General features: G+C 34.2%; 1 protein-coding gene across 1 annotated transcript in view; it reads left to right on the top strand.

Moving 5' to 3' along the window:
- Window positions 1-15,084, top strand: part of LOC132558315 (probable proton-coupled zinc antiporter SLC30A4) — a 28,717-nt gene extending 13,633 nt beyond the window's left edge. The window contains exons 3-7 of the mRNA XM_060222865.1: window positions 10,732-10,888; window positions 11,484-11,814; window positions 12,255-12,366; window positions 13,934-14,068; window positions 14,936-15,084. Coding sequence (XP_060078848.1) covers window positions 10,732-10,888; window positions 11,484-11,814; window positions 12,255-12,366; window positions 13,934-14,068; window positions 14,936-15,084 — 884 coding nt within the window. The remainder of the gene's footprint in view (window positions 1-10,731; window positions 10,889-11,483; window positions 11,815-12,254; window positions 12,367-13,933; window positions 14,069-14,935) is intronic.
- Window positions 15,085-20,733: the final 5,649 nt, after the last annotated feature.

The raw sequence follows: 20,733 nt of genomic DNA, 5'->3' as shown, positions 1-20,733 counted from the left end.
TTTAGCCCAATTGATTTCTGACTGGTACAGCCATGAAATGCTCCAGAGTATATTACACTAGTGACATATATATGCAAAAATATTACATAGGAGAATCCAAAAGATAACAGGCTAATTAGGCTGTTTTCCACTGTCTTGTAAGGACTATCCGTTCTGAAATTCTCTCTCCCCACCATATATGGTATAGTCTCTTTGTCAAATCAAATTTGACACAATGAAAATAATATGGCGTAATGATACATCAATTAATATTACTTTTCAAATGATGTCTTGTTACAAACTTTTGTCCAGATCAAAGTAAGAGAGTCATGATTTCCACCATACTTGTGTACTTCTCTGGTATGTTAGAGTGTTTCATAGTTGATTGATCATGATCCCTAGTTAAGCTATAAGGCTGACTCTGGTATGTTAGAGGGTTTCATAGTTGATTGACCATAGCCTCTACATAAGCTATAAGGCTGACTCTGGTATGTTAGAGGGTTTCATAGTTGATTGATCATGATCCCTAGTTAAGCTATAAGGCTGACTCTGGTATGTTAGAGGGTTTCATAGTTGATTGACCATGGCCTCTACATAAGCTATAAGGCTGACTCTGGTATGTTAGAGGGTTTCATAGTTGATTGACCATGGCCTCTACATAAGCTATAAGGCTGACTCTGGTATGTTAGAGGGTTTCATAGTTGATTGACCATGGCCTCTACATAAGCTATAAGGCTGACTCTGGTATGTTATTTCATAGTTGATTGATCATGATCCCTAGAGATGTTAGATGGTTAAGCTTTCATGTGAGAGGGTTTCATAGTTGATTGACCATGGCCTCTACATAAGCTATAAGGCTGACTCTGGTATGTTAGAGGGTTTCATAGTTGATTGATCATGACCTCTAGATTAGCTTTGAGGCTGACTCATGATTGAGTTATGATCTGTCTTTATTGATTCTTGGATTCTCACACCACAATAAAGCGCTGGTCCAGTAACACATTTGTAGCCACGTTTTTTGAGAGTTGCACAACCAGTGATTTTGTGGTCAGTTTTTAGCTCACCTGGCCCAAAGGGCCATGTGAGCTTATGCCATAGCGTGGCGTCCCTCGCCCATCTGTCCGTCTTTGTCCATCCGTCCTGCGTCCATCAACTTTTCATTTAAACAACTTATTCTGAAATACCAAAAGGCGTAGAGTTATCATATTTGGTTGGAAGATCACCTTGGTGAAGCCAAACAAAGTTTGTTAAAAGAAATAACCTTGACCCATATTCAAAGTCACAGAGGTCAAATGTGTTAAAACCTTTAAACAACTTCTTCCAAAATACCGGAAGGCCTAGAATCATTACATATGGCTGGAAGGTTCCTTTGATGAAGCCCAACAAAGTTTGTAAAAAGAAATGACCTTGACCCATATTCAAGGTCACAGATGTCAAATGTGTTAAAACCTTTAAATGACCTTTTTTAACAGACCAAATATCTAGGATAGTGATATTATGCCAAATTAGGTTCTCAATGATGCCCGTTAATATTTGAGAAAAGAAATTACCCTGACCCATATATAAGGTCAAAGAGGTCAAATGCGTTTAACCTTTGAACCACTTCTGCTTAACCTAAAGGCCTAAAATCATAATATTTGGCCAAAAGGTTCCCTTTATAGTGCCCACATAGTGTGTGAAAAAATAGCTTGACCCATAAAAATATCTAAGGTCACTGGGGTTAAATTTGGTAAAATTATTAACAACTTCTGATTGACCAAAGTTTCACAAAGGCTTATATACAAATATATAGAACGTTCCAATGACTTATCAAAGGAATATATTTGGCTGGGTTTTTTTCTTGGCATAATTTGGAATCAATTATAATGACCTTTCACAGTGATGTCACACTGTTCCAAAAAATAGATTAGGCTAAGCCCCCTGGAGGTCTGAGAGGCTTGAGCTAAATAATGTGAAAAACTACATGTTAGCCAATTACTTATGTTCTTTTCACAGCATTAAGTTACAGAAATCATGATCGGGAAGAGAATTGCCAGATTTTCATTTTGATTTAAGATTTTTCATAATTATAGCATAAATAAATAAGAAATTCTAAGTTGATCCCATTTGCTATGCAGTGTTTATAGGCCTACAGTAAAATGTATCAGTATATCTCCAGTAACTAGGGCTTAACTGACCATGGTGACATCACTAATGATATGCATGAAACGTTTTATTATTGGTTTTGAGTTGGGATAATGGTTTATAATTTTATGTACCTTAATTTTTCGTGTCTTTACATTTAATTGTTGCTATATATTGTTGACTTGTGCAAGTCTCAAATATGTTGTATCTGTGTTTGTAAACAATGATCTAAAGGGCAAGTAAGCGTCTGCCTCCTTGGTCATCCATCCAGCTATAACTTAGAGTTTTTCTGCTATATTGTTTGACCATCTTCTTTCCTTGATTTAAAAGAAAGCTATCAATTATATTTAACTGGAAACATCATAAGAAAGTCTCAATTCAACATTGCACAGATGAGGGGGCTGACTACTAAGGGACAGAACCCATATGGAGTAATTTGTCATTGCTTTAAGCATCTAAAGTGGAACATATGCACAGATATAGTATTGTTGGTCATAAAGATCCAGGTGAGCGATACAGGCCCTCTGGGCCTCTTGTCTTTTCTACAGATAGCCTGTACCAGTCATTGATTTGACTTTTATATATTGACAGCATTAATGTGATGAACCAAAAAAAAACCATCATCTGGGTCTGAGGTCCAATAGGGCAATTACTGATGGCTCATGGACCGGAATACTGTGTCAAGTGGGTGCAGAGGGGAGGGGGTAACGAAAGGAGACTAAGGATTAAAGATTTTGTGGAACATGTATCTACACATTTTTCCTGCTGAAAAATGTTATTTATGAAAAAATCTATTAACTGAAGATGTTACGGATATCTGATACATTTATATTAGTTTCCTTTGCCCAATCTAAATGAAGTCACTGTACTTGGTAATGATAATAATGATGAAAATCATTTAATTTTACACGAAAAATAATTGGGATGAACATAATTGACCAAATTCATGTAAAACATGTTTGATACAAAAAGAAAAAAAGAGATTTAATTACGTAGTTCTGTTGTGATCAATAAAAGTGTCATCATAACAGTCATTATAAATGAACTCCATCCCCAGAAATTCTAATTTAGCACAGTCATTTTTTTGCACATCATCAATTTTTAACAAATTAGCAGATCAATGAACTTGCACATTTTAATAATTGCTGTATTAGCAACATATTGAGACTGTGATTAGAGCAGTAATATTTTATCACTGCAGCTGTGAATACCACTAAAATCAGATGATGATGACTTCTAAAATATCTACATTTACTGTTTATAGATTGGAGAGAAGTTACAGACAAGCTGAAATTTTGTCACATTACTGGGATAATATATTATAACAATATCTGTTCTTACAAAAACAATCAACAAACATCAGAAGTAGATTGTTTATGAAATATCGTCAGAAATCATCAAGTATTGACAGAAACCTGAGATAAAACTGTTCGAGATTGATGGGTTTCTTAGATCACCTGCTATTCCAATACAATGAATTTCAATGGAAATAAAGCATATTTCTGCCTGATGACAGCTAGCTATTAAAGTTTCACACTGACGTCATAGGCTTGTGTTCTAATATATATTTTACAATAGAAAAGTACTTTAAGATTAAAAAAATGTGAATGAGGATAAAAAATGATATAATTATTCTTTAAAAAAAAGTATGGCTGCTGTATAAATGTTGTAGAATATGATTCAATGAGTCATACATTCTGCTATATAATGGTAAGACAGTTAAAGTCTTACATATGGAATTTGTTACCTATCCTCAGATATTTTCCATATGACATCACATTAAAATTTAAAAGATGAGACGATACAGCTTTTTTGGTCAGATAATTGTATGTGCATGTCTTGCAGTATAATTTAAGCATCAAGTAATGTACATACCCGGTAATACCTGTTCTTTCGTGTTTTCCTGAAAACATCTGAGACATTGTTTTTTTCAGTCTTCAAAATTCTGCCAAAGTGAAAACTGTTGTGGGGCTACTTTCAATGATTCTCATCTGTCAACACTATTGATTGATATGATGCAAACAGGAATATAATAACCTGATAATAACTTTTTCTGTAATAGATTTTGGAAAATTTTGTAAAATTATTCTTCACAAACTTAATAGTTTATGTTTTTTATCAAAATTTGCAAACCAATGCAGGTTATGCTAAGAGCATTTTCAATGCTCTTCAGCATGTTGCTATCGCCCCTGAGGCTGAGTATCAGTACTTCGTTTTCATTGGTTCATAAATCGAAAGTTTACTCCTACTCCATCTGCCGGACATTACCGTAATCATTGGATTATCGCCCCTACAAGTTGCTGATGCTAGTCATTAAATGAAACAACCTTATCGACATTTTCTTCATTACCTGTACATCAAGAAAATGTTTTGTGTTGTGTATTAATGATAATCAGACATCGAAATTTGTAAATACAATGACAAAGACTCACGTTTATGGTGGTAAATTTTGCGAGGCGATGCCAATATGGCGGCTTAACTTTCTTTTCCGCGCGATGCATTGTGGGAGTCATATACATTTGTATATCTTTCTATTTTTCTTTTTTCGAAAATTTACTTCCCGTTTAATACTGTTGATAACTATTAAAAATACTGATATATGTAGTTGAAAATAAAAATGAAACTAAAATAAGAATGATTTAGAGTAGCATAAAATTTTGACGGAAACAGCCGGGGTGCTCTGTGCTGCTGGACCCTGAAAGAAGACGGCGGCTGAAAGAAGATGGCGGGTAATTCATGTATGTAAGTATCACTATATATATATATATATATATATGTTAGCTGAATTTGAAGTCAATACTTATACTGAACTATCAATTGCATTTTTTGCAACAATTCATTTGGAATGAGCCTTCGCGTCTATTGAATTTAGGCTTGACGGCGACGCGCAAGCTGGGCACTGCCGCCATAGCACTTTTTTTTCAAAATATTTTCAAGACTTTTCCCTTGAAGCAGTATGCATTTGAAAAATGTTATGTAAGCATCTAGCACATTTTTGTTGCTTCCGTAAAGTATTTCAGTATTTTGAAACGGATTTATTTTGGAACGATCGTTTCATAATGGTCTCATCGCAGTCACTTCTGTCAGTGGCCCAACATATCGGAAATTAACCAGAAAAAACACTTATCCATAATATTGTACTGTACTACTTACGCTACCGTGAATAGATCTAGGAATCTGTCTGGGTAATATATCGATTTTACTTTAAAATATCTGTCACTGTCCGCGCTATTGTAGGTCTAGCTCTTTCAAATTTCTGATCGGAGATAATTTATAAGTACCCCAACGGCCAAAGGCCAGAGTATGAAATCGTACGGGAACTCTACAGCTATGCTAATTTTAAGGTTTACTTGTTGTTGTTGTTGTTGGCAGTTTTTCGTCTCCGTGATTCCGCCCGTCGCCGGGCGGAATCCAATCGACGTACGTCGATTCTCTGGCGGTTTACATGTGAAGTTAATATATATAGTTTTAGCTTAATTTTAGTTTTTGTCTTTCTGACATGATGTCTCGTTGATTCTGTTGAAGAGTGATGCATGTGAACGATTACAATATGAAGATTAGGAATAATGAAGATGTCAATTAACATCTGATTCCCGGAAAGTATTTTAATAAAGATTAGGATAAACCTAGCAAAGTGTTAGGTCCCAGTGTGAATGTGTAAAGTCCCAGTGTGAATGTGTAAAGTATTATTGGTACAATTGAACTTTTTGATATATGTACTGTATTTGTTCATCTCAGAAATTTCAGTATTATGTCAACTGCGTCCACTTTCAGTTCAACACTTTTGATTCATCAATTTTACCCAGCCCTAGGCTCAATATTTGTCATTAATTGTCGACTGTTTTTTAGAGTTTTGTTTTCATGGTGAATGGAATGAAATGAGATAAATAGTCTAACCAATACCCCTCGAGAGCTAATTAAGACATTGCAGTATTATCATTTTGGGCCTTATTAAAAGTCAAATTGCAATTTTTAAGAAACTCAAGTGACTGTAAGTACAACAATAAGATGTCAATAATCAATGGAATTGATTAATTGAGAAGACATTTTCTTAGTACAGTTAACCAGGCTTTGTAGTGGTTTGTTCAGAACTGTAGTTCTGGTTAAGTAACCATTAATTGTGTCCTTTCAGTTACAATGACATACATTTTTGAAATACCTCTACTGTAGCTAAATATGGCATTTGTAATAGACAGCCAACATTAATTTTGTGATAGACATAGCCAAATTTAATTTTAGGATCAGTTAGGACAGCTACTGTTTGTAACAGGCATGGGTTCAATTACATGATGATGTAATTAATGAAATTACAATTACATTATGAAAATGGCATTGCCATTGCATGACGGTCCAATGTAATTAATTAAATTACACATTACCTTTCAAGTCATAATAATTTTTGAAATACAAACGTCAAAATAAATTATGAATTTAACTTTATGATTCAATCTCTGTATGACCATGGTCAAGATATTCTTATTTTCTAGCTGTCCATCACTTCATAATTTGACAGTCCTGAATGTCAAAACAATTAATTATATTTAATATAGACTCCTATTGGGAAGTTCAAGACTATAAGCTTATACAGAAGTGTATATTTCTTGCACATAATCATAGCAATAAAGAAATATAGTTATTTATTTGCTTTACTCTCTTTCAGCAGGTGGATGTCCCTGAAGAAATGAAATCTGGAATGGTAGAAGGTATCTCTTGATTATTCTAACTTGGAATTGGCCATTGTGACCAACAATGGATTTGAGGACCTTATGGTGGAGAAAAACGTCCTTCTAACCGACCTCCAATTAGATGTTGAAGATGGTTAATCACTTGAGGATATGCTAACAACCATGTTGCCTTTTAAGGTCACAGTACTCTCTAAAGGCGGCAATATAATTACCATCACAAAAGAAGAATCAACAAATGGCAGAAACTAAAAAAATGTGGAAAAGATCATTGTATGCTGCATTTGTAGTAAATTTCTTTACAATCTTCAATTTACTTAAGTAGAAAGATTCACTAGTTATACCAAGTTTATGTAGAAAGGATCACTGTATACTGAGTTTGTAGTGTACATAGAAAGATTTACTTATTTTTTTTTTTCTGAGTTATGTATATACAATATATAAAAAAACTTTTTGTAGAAAAGATCACCGCATACTGAGTTTGTTGTTTACAAATGTGTAGAAAAGATCGCTGTATACCGAGTTTATAGTTTACAATTGTCTAGAAAAATCACTGTATACTGAACATAATACAACTTCTGTTTAAAACCTTCATTTAAACTTAGACATGTATTTTTTTTATTTGTCTTAAAAGTCTACCTACAACAATTTTGTGTATGCAATCTTGTACTAGGATATTGACATGACACGATTACATTGCTGATCAAAGCATGGAAAGTATACTGAATAAAGAAAACAAGATATAAGCATCTTTATCATGTTTTTATTTTTATTATTATCATTATTATTTTTCCATGATGTCTGTCCACATGGAATTTGTAAGCACTCTTGTGCATTCTTATACCACCAAAAGGGTGGGTAAATCGAATCAAGTTGTCTATCTGTCCATCCATCTGTTTGTCTGTCTGTAGACACATCTTGTCTAGACAACTCCAATGAAACTACAGTAATATTCGGGACAATGTGTAGATGTGCATGCACCATTTTCCCCTGGAAATATTGATTGCCATGGCATCTGGGCAATATAGACAGGTTTTGCATGTCGGTCAACTTCTAAACCTGTGGACCAATTTCAACAAAACTCCGCAGGAATATTAGGGAACATGTGCACATGCCGCTGTGTTTCAGAGGATTTTTTTTGCAAAAGGTCACCATGGGGAGATAACTAAGGCTGTGGGTGATGGGGGTATTAGTTATCATTTGGATTACAGTTTCAGTTATCCCTGGGCAATGTGGAGAGGATATAGTAATGATTTTGAGGATTGAATGTAGAGGTCACAGTACTTGCATAAGTACTATATGATTACCTTGTAAACGCATTGAGACCAAGACCAGTTAGTATACCTTAATCAAATTTGGAACATGTATCCCTTGTGAGGAGAAGTCGGTTTCTTTAGAAATTCAGGGTCAGATATCAAAGATCAAGGTCACAGTCAAAAAACGGATAGTTGCATGTGGGTGTTTTTCCATTGTATTACCCTTGTTTTTCTATCAAATTTCACAACCTAAAAGATATTCACATCTTGTAAATTTCAAGGTTCAAGGTCACTGTAAGGATGTTAAAAAAAATGATAATACAAGAGGAATGAAATATCTTGTGACAAGTTTTAGAGAACAAAGAATATATAAACATGAAAAATTGGAACAAAGTCAATATCTACTTGAAGATTCCCAGAAAAAGTACAAGGAGAATAAGACCAGGTTTTCTGGAAGAATAGGCATCTTCTATTTTAAGTTATGGTGACAAGTCATGTTTGTTTTAGAAAATTGGCACTCTTATGCAGTCATTTACAAACAATCTGGAAAATGAAGCTGTCCAATATTTGTATGTAGCATGTTATTTGCATGATGGTCTAACTAATGGTCTTAAACCAATAGGATACACAGTCTTTAAAGTGATAATATGGTGTCCATGATCAACATTCCCTACAATGTATCCAAAGAAATGGACAACTTCCCTATCATTGCATCTTGGAGCCTACTTGGGACATGTATTACATAAGTAATACTACTATGCTTGTTATTTCTGATATCTGCTGGTCATTTTTTATGGGCTGCAATGATTTACTGATTGCATATAGTTGGTTTCAGTATATAGCAAGCTAATAACAAAGAATTTATTTTTTAATGGTCTTAGCATACCAGTACTTTCAGTACTTTGATTTCTTTTTACAAAACACGTGGAGGTGACAAATTTAGTAAGTAACTGTTTAACTTAACTTAATTATTTGGCCTCTTAATAAATTGATGGGTGTCATTTAAATCATGTCCCTGCCTAATGGCTTTTGTTTAGATGTGGCAGTAGTATTACATTCCAAGATTAATAATCATGCCCACAGCGTGTTTGGCCCAGTGTTGATTTTTGTTAAAGGCTCCAATAAAATGGTTTATCACCACAGTTTTGGTGCCAAAGTTTGGAAGGATTTAACAACTGTTGATTACAGACTGAATTGCTCTGTCATTAATAGAATAGTTTAGATATGTCTTAAACTAACATACACATATGTTAGAGTCCTTATTGTACACTTATATCATGATTTCAGTTTATTTAGTTTTATTTCTTTGCACATGGTCCTGTATCAAATGTTGCATTATCTTATTGCGTGACAATGTCTTCCATGGAAAGCATGAAATGGAAATTCTGGTGCATAGTGTTTTGTGACATTGAGTTACACTGCTCAGCATACCATTAGGTAGTCTTCATAGAGACATAATTTTCTGATATTTTGATTAATTTCTGGTAGCATTAAACAATGGTATGGCTGATGGAAGTTTAGAGTGTCCATATTTGGACTATAGAACGTCTTGTTAGACATCTAAGGGAAACTGGGTGGGTTGCTGACAGACCTAGGTCTGGGCATCCCCGTACGACGTCACAACGTCAGGACAGGTTTATTTGTCTTGGGCAATCGGCACCTAACTGTCATTGAATCGCCCTTCATACTATGGGTACTCCTATCCTATCCATGCAAAAACTGTAAGGAAATGATTGTGGGACGTTCGTCTCTGGTCATGTCACCAGTTTGTAGGCCTGTCCATTACCACTGCTCCTCGCCAGCTGCGTATGGCTTGGGTGGCGGCACATGCCCCCAAAATATTCCCATTGAGGCAGTGGAGGCGGGTCTTGTTTACTGATGAGTCCCAGTTCACCCAGTTTCCAGCAAATGTTGATATTTTGTATACCAACATTGTGGAGAATGTTTTGCCGACTGCTGCGAAGTAGAGAGGGATAGGTTTGGGGGTGGATCAATTATGGTGTGGTGAAGAGTCTCATATCGAGTAAAATCACCACTGGTTGTGGTAGGGGATAAGTTAACTGTCACTGGGTTTAGAGATGAGATCCTCTGACCCCATGTTGTCCCATTATTGCAGCAAAACTACCTCACATTCAAGTAGAATAATGCTCTGCCCCACAAGCGAGGGTCTGCAGCGACTTTCTCACTAACAACAATATCCACCCACTGGACTGGTTGCCATACAGTTCTGACCTATCCCCTATTGAGCACATGTGGGACCAGCTGGATGGACAGGTTCAATGACGCCAGCCTCCCCTTGTTCCTCTGGCCCAACTAAGAGCAACCCTCATGGAAGAATGGGCCAAAATTCTCAAGAGGAGGATAAACTCATTCTTGAACTCCATGCCTAGGAAAATCAGGGCTGTGGAAAGAGAAATGGGGATATACACAGTATTGAGTAGCCAGCTCCAACAATCAGTCCTCTTTCAATTTCCTTGAATTACTCCTAAATCACTTACCTGATACAAATCGTTGATTTTGCAGTTTATTCTGTATGGATTAATCTTCATTCTTACTTTAAAATATTGAACATTATACTCAATGTCTTGCCTAGAATCAGTTTCAAAGTTTACCCTGTGGCTCTTTATCCTTTGAGTATATATTCCAGAATTGCAGTTTCACTTGATACTCAATAATTTTTTCCATTTCAGAGGTCCTTGGTGCCTTATTCAGTGTGTTCATCATCTGGTTGGTGACAGGAGTCCTGTGTTATATGGCTGTGGAAAGGATAACAGGAGGACATTACACAAGTGTCAAACCTGACGAGATGTTGGTCACAGCTTCTTTAGGAGTAATGTTTAATGTTGTGTAAGTCACAGCTTCTCTAGGAGTGATGTTTAATATTGTGTAAATCACAGCTTGTCTAGGAGTGATATTTAATGTTGTGTAATGTTGGTCACAGCTTCTTTAGGAGTAATGTTTAATGTTGTGTAAGTCACAGCTTATCTAGGAGTAATGTTTAATGTTGTGTAAACCACAGCTTCTGTAAGAGTGATGTTTAATGTTGTGTAAGTCACAGCTTCTCTAGGAGTGATGTTTAATGTTGTGTAAGTCACAGCTTCTCTAGGAGTGATGTTTAATGTTGTGTAAGTCACAGCTTGTCTAAAGTGATGTTTAATGTTGTGTAAGTCACAGCTTGTCTAAAGTGATGTTTAATGTTGTGTAAATCACAGCTTATCATGTTTGACAGTATTTGAGTCATGTTTGTCACTCTGAGAACTATTTCTTCCATTTAAGTAATTTTATAGCATTGTAAATTTAAATTTAAATGGAAAGGTAAATTTACAAACAAAATATCAGTTGAAAATCTTTGTGGACAGCTTAATGTATTTCTTGCAAATTTTTCTTTTTGAAATGAATAATTTATATATTGGTTTGAATAGAAACTTCAATTTTTCTACAGAATGGGTATTGTGCTTCATTCTGAGAAATGTTGTGGATCAGCCTCTGCTCGTGCTTCTTTTGGTCACGGACATTCCCACGGTGGAGGTGGGCATTCTCATGGACACTCTCACAAGCCATCCAATCATCCTAATGATGCAGCATATGAGCGCCTACTTCAGCATGACACTGACCAAGAATTAATGCCACGAACTCCATCCACAGAATCACATACAATCCACAAACACCACCGAAAGAAAAACATCAACGTTCGAGCTGCTTTTATTCATGTGATAGGCGACATTATACAGAGTGTTGGAGTATTGGTAGCAGCTCTCATCATTAAACTGATGGTTTGTACCAGATTAAGAAAGTGTTTCTAGGATTATTACTCATATCTGTCATATCTTGATTCAAAGTTATTACTCTAGCACCTACATTTCTTACAATTTTTATCAAACACTAAAACACCTCAGATGAGTTCATGTGTTTGGGTTCAAAGGTCAAGGTTAGGGTCATCATTATAATTCATAGATAACAATCAACACATTCAGTCTATGGATGTTAGTTATGAAGACAATATGAACAAACTTTATTATATCTGTGTTAACTTTACTGGCATTTAGACACATTGTAGTTCAAATGTTGATTAAGATCATCCCTGTTTATAAAAAAATCATCAGATGTATACTTTAGGAGCAGAATCATTTACGTCTCACAGACATTTTGAAATGGAGTATTTTCTCTTATTCATTACTGTTAAAGTTCTAATTTGAGTTTTTCTGATTTTCAGCCTGATCCTAGCTCCAAACTAGCCGACCCTATATGTACATTCCTGTTCTCCATCATCGTCCTCTTTACCACCGTCTTTGTTCTACGTGACACACTCCAGATAATGATGGAAGGTATGTCTAGCAGGGTACTACAGTATATGTAGTCATTTGTGATTATACGGCAATCCTCAAGCTGTCACAAGTTTGTGACATCAGGACAACAGACAGGTTGTCACAATTTTTTTAACATCAGGACAACAGACAGGTTGTCACAATTTTGTAACATCAGGACAACAAACAGGTTATTACAAATTTTGTTATATCAGGTCAACAGAAAGGCTGTCACAAATTTGTGACATCAGGATAGCAGACAGGTTGTCACTTGTTCTGTGATATCAGGACAACAGATATGTTGTTACAAATTTTGTGATATCAGGACAACATACAGGTTATCACTGGTTTTGTGATATCAGTATAATAAACAAATCATCACATGCTTTGTGACATTATGACGACAGACATGATGTCACATTGTTATTTCCAAGTAATAAGACAAAGGGGGTTCAACTTTCTTTCTCAAAGTATTGAAAAAAAAATTCATGTAAGATTTACTTTCTTTTGAAAATTCATGTATTTCTTAAAGAATCAACCATACTTTTATATTTTTGTCTTCTAAATGTTCTTCCTTATAAAAAATCAAAACTCTGAATATTCATTATAACAACTATCAGAACACAAAGTGATACTGTATAGAGACATTTGTACGGGTGTTTTTCTATCTAACACTGACAGTGATACTGTATAGAGACATTTGTATGGGTGTTTTTCTATCTAACACTGACAGTGATACTGTATAGAGACATTTGTACGGGTGTTTTTCTATCTAACACTGACAGTGATACTGTATAGAGACATTTGTACGGGTGTTTTTCTATCTAACACTGACAGTGATACTGTATAGAGACATTTGTACGGGTGTTTTTCTATCTAACACTGACAGTGATACTGTATAGAGACATTTGTACGGGTGTTTTTATATCTAACACTGACAGTGATACTGTATAGAGACATTTGTACGGGTGTTTTTATATCTAACACTGACAGTGATACTGTATAGAGACATTTGTACGGGTGTTTTTCTATCTAACACTGACAGTGATACTGTATAGAGACATTTGTACGGGTGTTTTTCTATCTAACACTGACAGTGATACTGTATAGAGACATTTGTACGGGTGTTTTTATATCTAACACTGACAGTGATACTGTATAGAGACATTTGTACGGGTGTTTTTCTATCTAACACTGACAGTGATACTGTATAGAGACATTTGTACGGGTGTTTCTATCTAACACTGACAGTGATACTGTATAGAGACATTTGTACGGGTGTTTTTCTATCTAACACTGACAGTGATACTGTATAGAGACATTTGTACGGGTGTTTTTCTATCTGACACTGACAGTGATACTGTATAGAGACATTTGTACAAGTGTTTTTCTATCTGACACTGACAGTGATACTGTATAGAGACATTTGTATGGGTGTTTTTCTACCTTAAATTAGATCTCCCAATTCACTTTGTTTTCTATACTGAAGGAAAGGTTACGAAACAAGAGATTAGATTTTATTGATTGTTTATTTGACAAACGCATTTGATTTCTGATGATTTGATGGACATATTGATGTCTATTACAGGTGTGCCAAGAGATGTAGATTACAGTGAAATCATTGCTGACCTTGAGAGTTTACCGGGAGTAAAGACTGCTCATGATCTCAGCGTATGGGCATTGACCATAGACAAGAATGCTGTTGCAATCCACTTAGGGATAGGTACGTTTATATAAAGGATTACAAAGACTCTGTCTCTTTACTATGGATTTCTAAGTTCTATGTCATCATTATTATTCAATATACTTTGAGTTGCCTTGCGTCACTGCCTGTTGGGGAAAGACAGGATCAAATGTAGATGAAAGCCACAGCTCAACATAAATTAGGTTAAAAACATGATTTGATAACGTGAATTAAAATTTGTGTAAGTTAAGCCAACCTTTCCATTTCAAACAAATGATATAGTGCACAAAACAGAAAAAATGCACAAGATATTTTTTAAATGTTCAATATCTTGATATGAATAAAATGCTGTTCCTGCTTTGAGTCTGCTTAAGCTGGTTATGAGGCAAGGTGCTTAGGTTTTGAAAAGGGATACAAGATCAAATCTGAAGAGATGATAAGGTCTTATCTTGACCCATTTCTGCTAAAAAATGCAAGATAGGTGTTTGTGAAAGCCTCAAGCCTTTGGTTGGATAGTGCATTAGTAACACACTGGTCTTTCATCTGGGTAATTAGGGCTTGGTTTTCAGTCAGACGCGACAAGGCATGGATTCATCTGCTAGTCTGTATGGGTTTTCTATGTGTACTACAAATTCCTTCCACAGTAATACCTTTCACATATTTCAATTGTGGGATACAGTAGGGATTTAAATAAGCGGATTACTTGTTTTTCAATTGTTTTAGGATAATTAAGGAGTATATTTGTACTTTAAAACCCTTGACATTTTTAAGTACTTTATAAAAATACATTTGTACATGTTACACCCTTAGCCATTGAGGTTGACTGATTTTCCTCAATCTATATCAAAACCTTCAAGTAGAAGGCAGTTTACCGATGTATGTAATACTTGTTGAATTATATTTCAGATGCCTCTTCATCTCACCAAAGTGTCTTGGAGGCTGCCAATACAATGCTGAAACAGAAACACAAATTTCTGTTCACCACCGTTCAGGTCGAGACACATGTTCCAGAAATCACAGAAAATTGTCATAAATGTCAAGTCTCCCTAGCATGAGAGATATCAAGTATTTTTTGTAATTAGCTGTCTGTGATGGGTTATTCGCCTCTTCTTTCATGTATATCTATTTTTATATCAATACTAGGGTTGAATCAGAAATGAAATCATCATATTGGTGGTACATTGTTAATGTTATTTTTGTATATATGTTCAGTGGTACATCGTTAATGTTATTGTTTGTACATATGTTCAGTGGTACATCGTTAATGTTATTGTTTGTACATATGTTCAACAGGTTTTTAAGTGGCTTAGATTTGACTCTGTTTTACAATAAGGAACTATGAGCAGCTTTTACTTTATTTTTTTAAAATGTGTTTAGAAGCTCATTTACAAGAATGCCTGACACTTTCCTCAATGTAACTGCTATTTTTTTTTAACAATTTTTACAATTTCAACCCTTAGCTGGCTCGTTTCTGTCTTCCATCTGCTTTACTTTTATTTCTCATACTTGATACAGATTTCAAGTTTTTAATAGATCTGTGATCATGGCTCATATTTTCAAAACATCTGACTGTTTTTTGGTCTTGATACATCTATACAACGGGAAAACTTTCCAAGTAAATTTGTCATGAAAGTATATATAAGTGAGTCCAGTATGAATATGATGGTTCCCTTTTTAATGTTACTGTGAACTGAAGAGTTTTCAGCACATCATTATCAGATGGTGGGATTTTCAAATAGTCCTTCTTTGGGTCCATCTGTAAACAATTTTTGTAATTGCTTTTTCATGAGAAGTACTAGATGGATCATTCTCAAATGACATACTTACATTCTCCTTGGTTCTTTGTTGGTCATATTGGTCCCTAGTTGTGCCTGTTAGATTTTATGAATGATCAGAAAAATAAAATGGCTGACAGTAACCCATCTTGGATTTCCATAATAAAAGTTTGATATCACTATTTCTTGAGAAGTATTGAATTGATCAATCTCAGATTTCTTATGTAGGTTGCCCTTGATCCCTAGTTGTGCCCGTTTGATTTTGGGACCCATGAGAAAAAACGAAATGGCTGAGATGCAGCCATCTTGGAATTTGCTTAGTAGAGTTTGTTATGGCTATTTCTTCAGAAGTACTGGTTCCTAATTGTGCCTGTTTGACTTTTAGACTGAGAAGAAAAACAAAATGGCTTCTAGGCAACCATCTTGGATTGTGCTGTTAAAGATTAAAATCGCAAAGGAATGCTCAAATTTTGTATCATTAGAAGCAAAAACATAGGAGAGACGAGAAAAGAAGGGAAAATATCCAACTTTTGAAGAACAAAAGAAGATCAAACAATTGTCATCATCCCTCTGGTTAATTGACTTTGTATAAATTTGTACTATAAATAAGATAGATAACATAATAATAATAGAGATTAACATACATATTTTAATAATACATTTAATACTATGTTAGTGCTTTTCCTCTAAAGATACAGCACTGTAACATGATTGTGCTAATTACTGTTTCTGTATGTTGTTGATATAGCCATTATAGCTGTCATCATGGCAGCTATTTGTTCTAAATCTTTTGGATAGAAAGTAGAATAATGTTCTGTGATAAAATTTCATTCTTCCGATTGTCCTTGTTAAATCAGATGGTTGTATCACTATCAGTGCACAGAGCACAATAGTGTGACAATTGGTGGTGCTTTGTATATATTCTAAGAGAATATCAATTAGTTATTTAGAAGTTTTATTGAACATTGTAGATAACATTCAAAAGTAATGTTTTGATGTGAGTATGTGATATGTAACTTTTCTAAGGAGGAATTAGAAATCTGGTGCTAAAGATGAGATGATCTTTGAGACTTGCTTTCAGAGAGAGAGGATTGTCAAGTATGTTGTAAGTAGGATATTCCTTGAAAGGTGTTTTCATAAAATTATTGACCTGTTATGGGTGTCTTCATCAAGGTACAAGTTATTTGTACAGGTGTGTTCAAGGAGGCATATTCTTAAATAGGTTTCTTAAGGAATGTGAGCAGTCAATACTTTGTTTTCTTTGTATAGCTCAAGTGCTTTCTTTAAGAAACAACTCAATCCAAAGTCTGAATTAGTGAAAAGTTTTCACATACTCCTACAAGGTTTTGTGTGATATATCAAGTCTAACCCACAAACATAAACCTTTTTAAACTACCTGAAATCATTGGCCCCAGGTTTCTAGATCAGTAATCTGTTTCTACCACTCAAAGAACCCTCTACATCGATTCTGCCTATCATCTTTATCAATTATCACTCTCCATGTAATACGTCTTATCTGAAAAGTTTTCGTATAACTTAAATAGAAATGAAACAGATTACCATAATATAATGGCGACTTTAAAAATGCAAGACGCAGATTAAAAAGTGGTCTGTTTTGTTGCTAGGTATATACAACTGTCCTTGTCATCTGTTGTGATGCATTTTATTCATAGCTAATATATATTGTCATCAGATTTGTAGGAAAAGCATCAAATCTATATAAATATTTGTAGAAAGGAGACACAAACTCCACCTCCAGCCTATCTGTCACATGAATGATAGACAAATGCTACGGCACTCTAAAGCTTTCATTAACACAATGTTCATGTGGTGTCAAAATAGCCGTCGGGTGTCATTTAAATCCTGTATTGTTACAACATAAATATTTTTCTTGCTTACATAATATATTTTGAAAATAAAAGCAGTTAAGATCTGCATTTTAGCTTTTACTGTAGGAAGGCATCACTTCAGCATTATGTGTTTGTAGATACGTATGTATATTTGTGAACAAGGTAAAAATGTGATTGCTTTGACAATCAGGGTAGTGAGTGAGAAATTAGTGTGAAAGGGACAGACCATGTTATCCAGCTACAATAAAAAAGACTAATTTTACCCAGGAAACTATCAGTAAAATATGATTTGTTTGTTAATTGTTGTATAATTTCTTCCTTATTTATATAAAATGGAATAATTTGTGATTATATGAATGGAATAATTTGTGATTATATGAATGGAATAATTTGTGATTACCGGTATATGAATGGAATAATTTGTGATTATATGAATGGAGTAATTTGTGATTATATTGGAATAATTTGTGATTATATGAATGGAGTAATTTGTGATTATATGAATGGAATAATTTGTGATTATATGAATGGAATTAAATTTTTGTGATTATATGAATGGAAAAATATGAATGGAATAATTTGTGATTATATGAATGGAATAATTTTTGATTATATGAATGGAGTAATTTGTGATTATATGAATGGAAAAATTTGTGATTATATGAATGGAATAATTTGTGATTATATGAATGGAATAATTTGTGATTAAATGAATATGAATGGAATAATTTGTGATTATATGAATGGATAATTTGTGATTATATGAATGGAATAATTTGTGATTATATGAATGGAGTAATTTGTGATTATATGAATGGAATAATTTGTGATTATATGAATGGAATAATTTGTGATTATGTATATAGAAAGATAACAAGCAATGTTATGTTTAAGTTTATTCAATCATTATTTTTATCATGTTACCATAGTATAACTGTTTATCTTGAGAGGGCAGTTACTATATTATGAATTTTATTCATCTTGATAGGGCAGTTACTATATTACGAAGTTCCCTTTTACTTTAATTATTTGGGATAGATTTTTCTGTTTACCTGCGAATATTCATACCAAATATTCACAGTCAGGTTAGAACACATCAGTAGTGTAACAGATATAGGTATGGAGTGATTACGAGAGATACTGTGATCCCTGACCCCATCTACATTTATTTTTAATAATGGAGCACTGCACTGATATATCAGTTGTTCTTCCCAACCACCTGTATATACTACAATGATTATCTCCCTTGCTATCAACATACCCTGCCAATCACTCCCACACACCTGGAACAGTTTACCATTCTTCATCAAATTACTTGAATTAATTGTCTAATTTGACTTTCTTGTATTCAGAATTTCGAAGTTCATGCTGTCAACCTGACTTTCTTAAAGACCTGTTGATGCTGCTTAGATTAGATACACTAATTTGAAATCATACCATTTTAACCATATTGGGGAGATTTATACTACATGTGTAATGTAAGTGTCCTGGTTTTGTGTCGAAAGAGATACTGTCAGATGGTAGGCTAAGATTAACAGATAGTGGATGTTTTGTATAAGTTACAGGAAAGTGTTTTAACAGGCATTTAGACATTGATTGTTCTGTCAGGGTAAATATGGTGCTAGTTCACAAAAATGATAAATATGTTATGTGTTGATATCCAGGAGAATTAGGCAGAATAAGAATTTGTTCTTATTTACAAATAAATATGTTTATTACTCAATATATGAAATACCATATAATCAACAGTTCATCCTGTGTGATCAATCATAGTGCAGAGCTACTTAAAATGATTCTAACTTTGATTTCTTTTATGATTCTATATTATCTACACGATACAGTAATTGGGCTTGGTTGTCTGACCTCTTCTTCCTTTCTCTCTTCACATATCCTTCTTTTACTCTCCTGTACTCATTGCCTCTTTCCTTTCACTCTGTCCCCTATCCACTCATTGCCCTTTGTCATCCATTCCATCTTCCTTCTTTCTAATTTTCTCCCCACCCCCTTCCTGTCTTCACTCTTTGCCTAGACTCTTATATAACTATATTTTTATTGTTATCATATATGTAACCAGAATGAAATACAAGACTTAGTTATAGGGTTTATTAAGTAGAAAAAAAAACTGTTTGGTTACTAAACATGATTCAAATTAACTGATCAAACAAAGCATTAAATTAGCACATCTGATTTATGTTATATATTGTACCACATATATATTAACATGTTTTTATACAACAGTAAACATATTATGGTATGGAATCAGGGTTCATTTTGGACAGCAGTCACTGGCCAAATCTCCAGGTGACCAACCAATTTTTCAGTAACAAGCAATTTTCTGTTGCCAAAATTTGTCTGACAATAAGCCCATGTATACGGTATGACAGTTGATTTTAGTTTAGATAACCTATTTAGTGTGAGAAATCTTTCACTAATTCCGTATGTTGAAATGTAACCTATATTAACCCATTATCAAGAACAATTCCTGCAAAAGTAACTTTGGTAAAACCATGAGTACACAGCTACAGTACCAACTGAAATATTCTTGCAAACTCCTGTAATTTTTGCAATATTGTTAATGTAATTACTGCTCTCTTTCTTATGGTTGTGATATCTAACTGTACTTAAAGAAGTTTGGTACGTGTATCATAAGAAATATATTGTTGTGGTAAGGACTTTGTTTTATCAATCATAACACGAGAATTAATGCCCAATATTCATCTATCTGTACATCAAACTTTGACATTTATTTCTAAAAAGTCTTCATTGGTGTCCAGTTATATAAACAAATATCTTCAGGATAACATACAAGTTCAATGTAACTGTTATTATAAGTATCTTTTGCTCCTCTGTTGTGGTCATCAAACCAGTACATATATTTGTATTCACATCTCTGTATAAATGTCAGCTAAATTTGCTTTGGATTCTCTGAAACAAATCTGAGGTTTCCTTGGCCCTAAATTTTTAATTTTGAATTTGAAAACCTGAAGGATTCCTGTGCATTAGTATGTTACCTAGTGTATAACTTATGGCACTATATTGCATAGTTCTACACATCATATGATATATATATTAATAGAAT

The sequence above is a fragment of the Ylistrum balloti genome, unplaced genomic scaffold, assembly GCF_031769215.1.
Source record: "Ylistrum balloti isolate Yb309-2 unplaced genomic scaffold, AGI_CSIRO_Ybal_v1 Utg369658, whole genome shotgun sequence".
NCBI classification, from domain to species: domain Eukaryota; kingdom Metazoa; phylum Mollusca; class Bivalvia; order Pectinida; family Pectinidae; genus Ylistrum; species Ylistrum balloti.
Note: the sequence above shows the minus strand (reverse complement) of the source record. Positions and strands in the feature narration are given on the sequence as shown.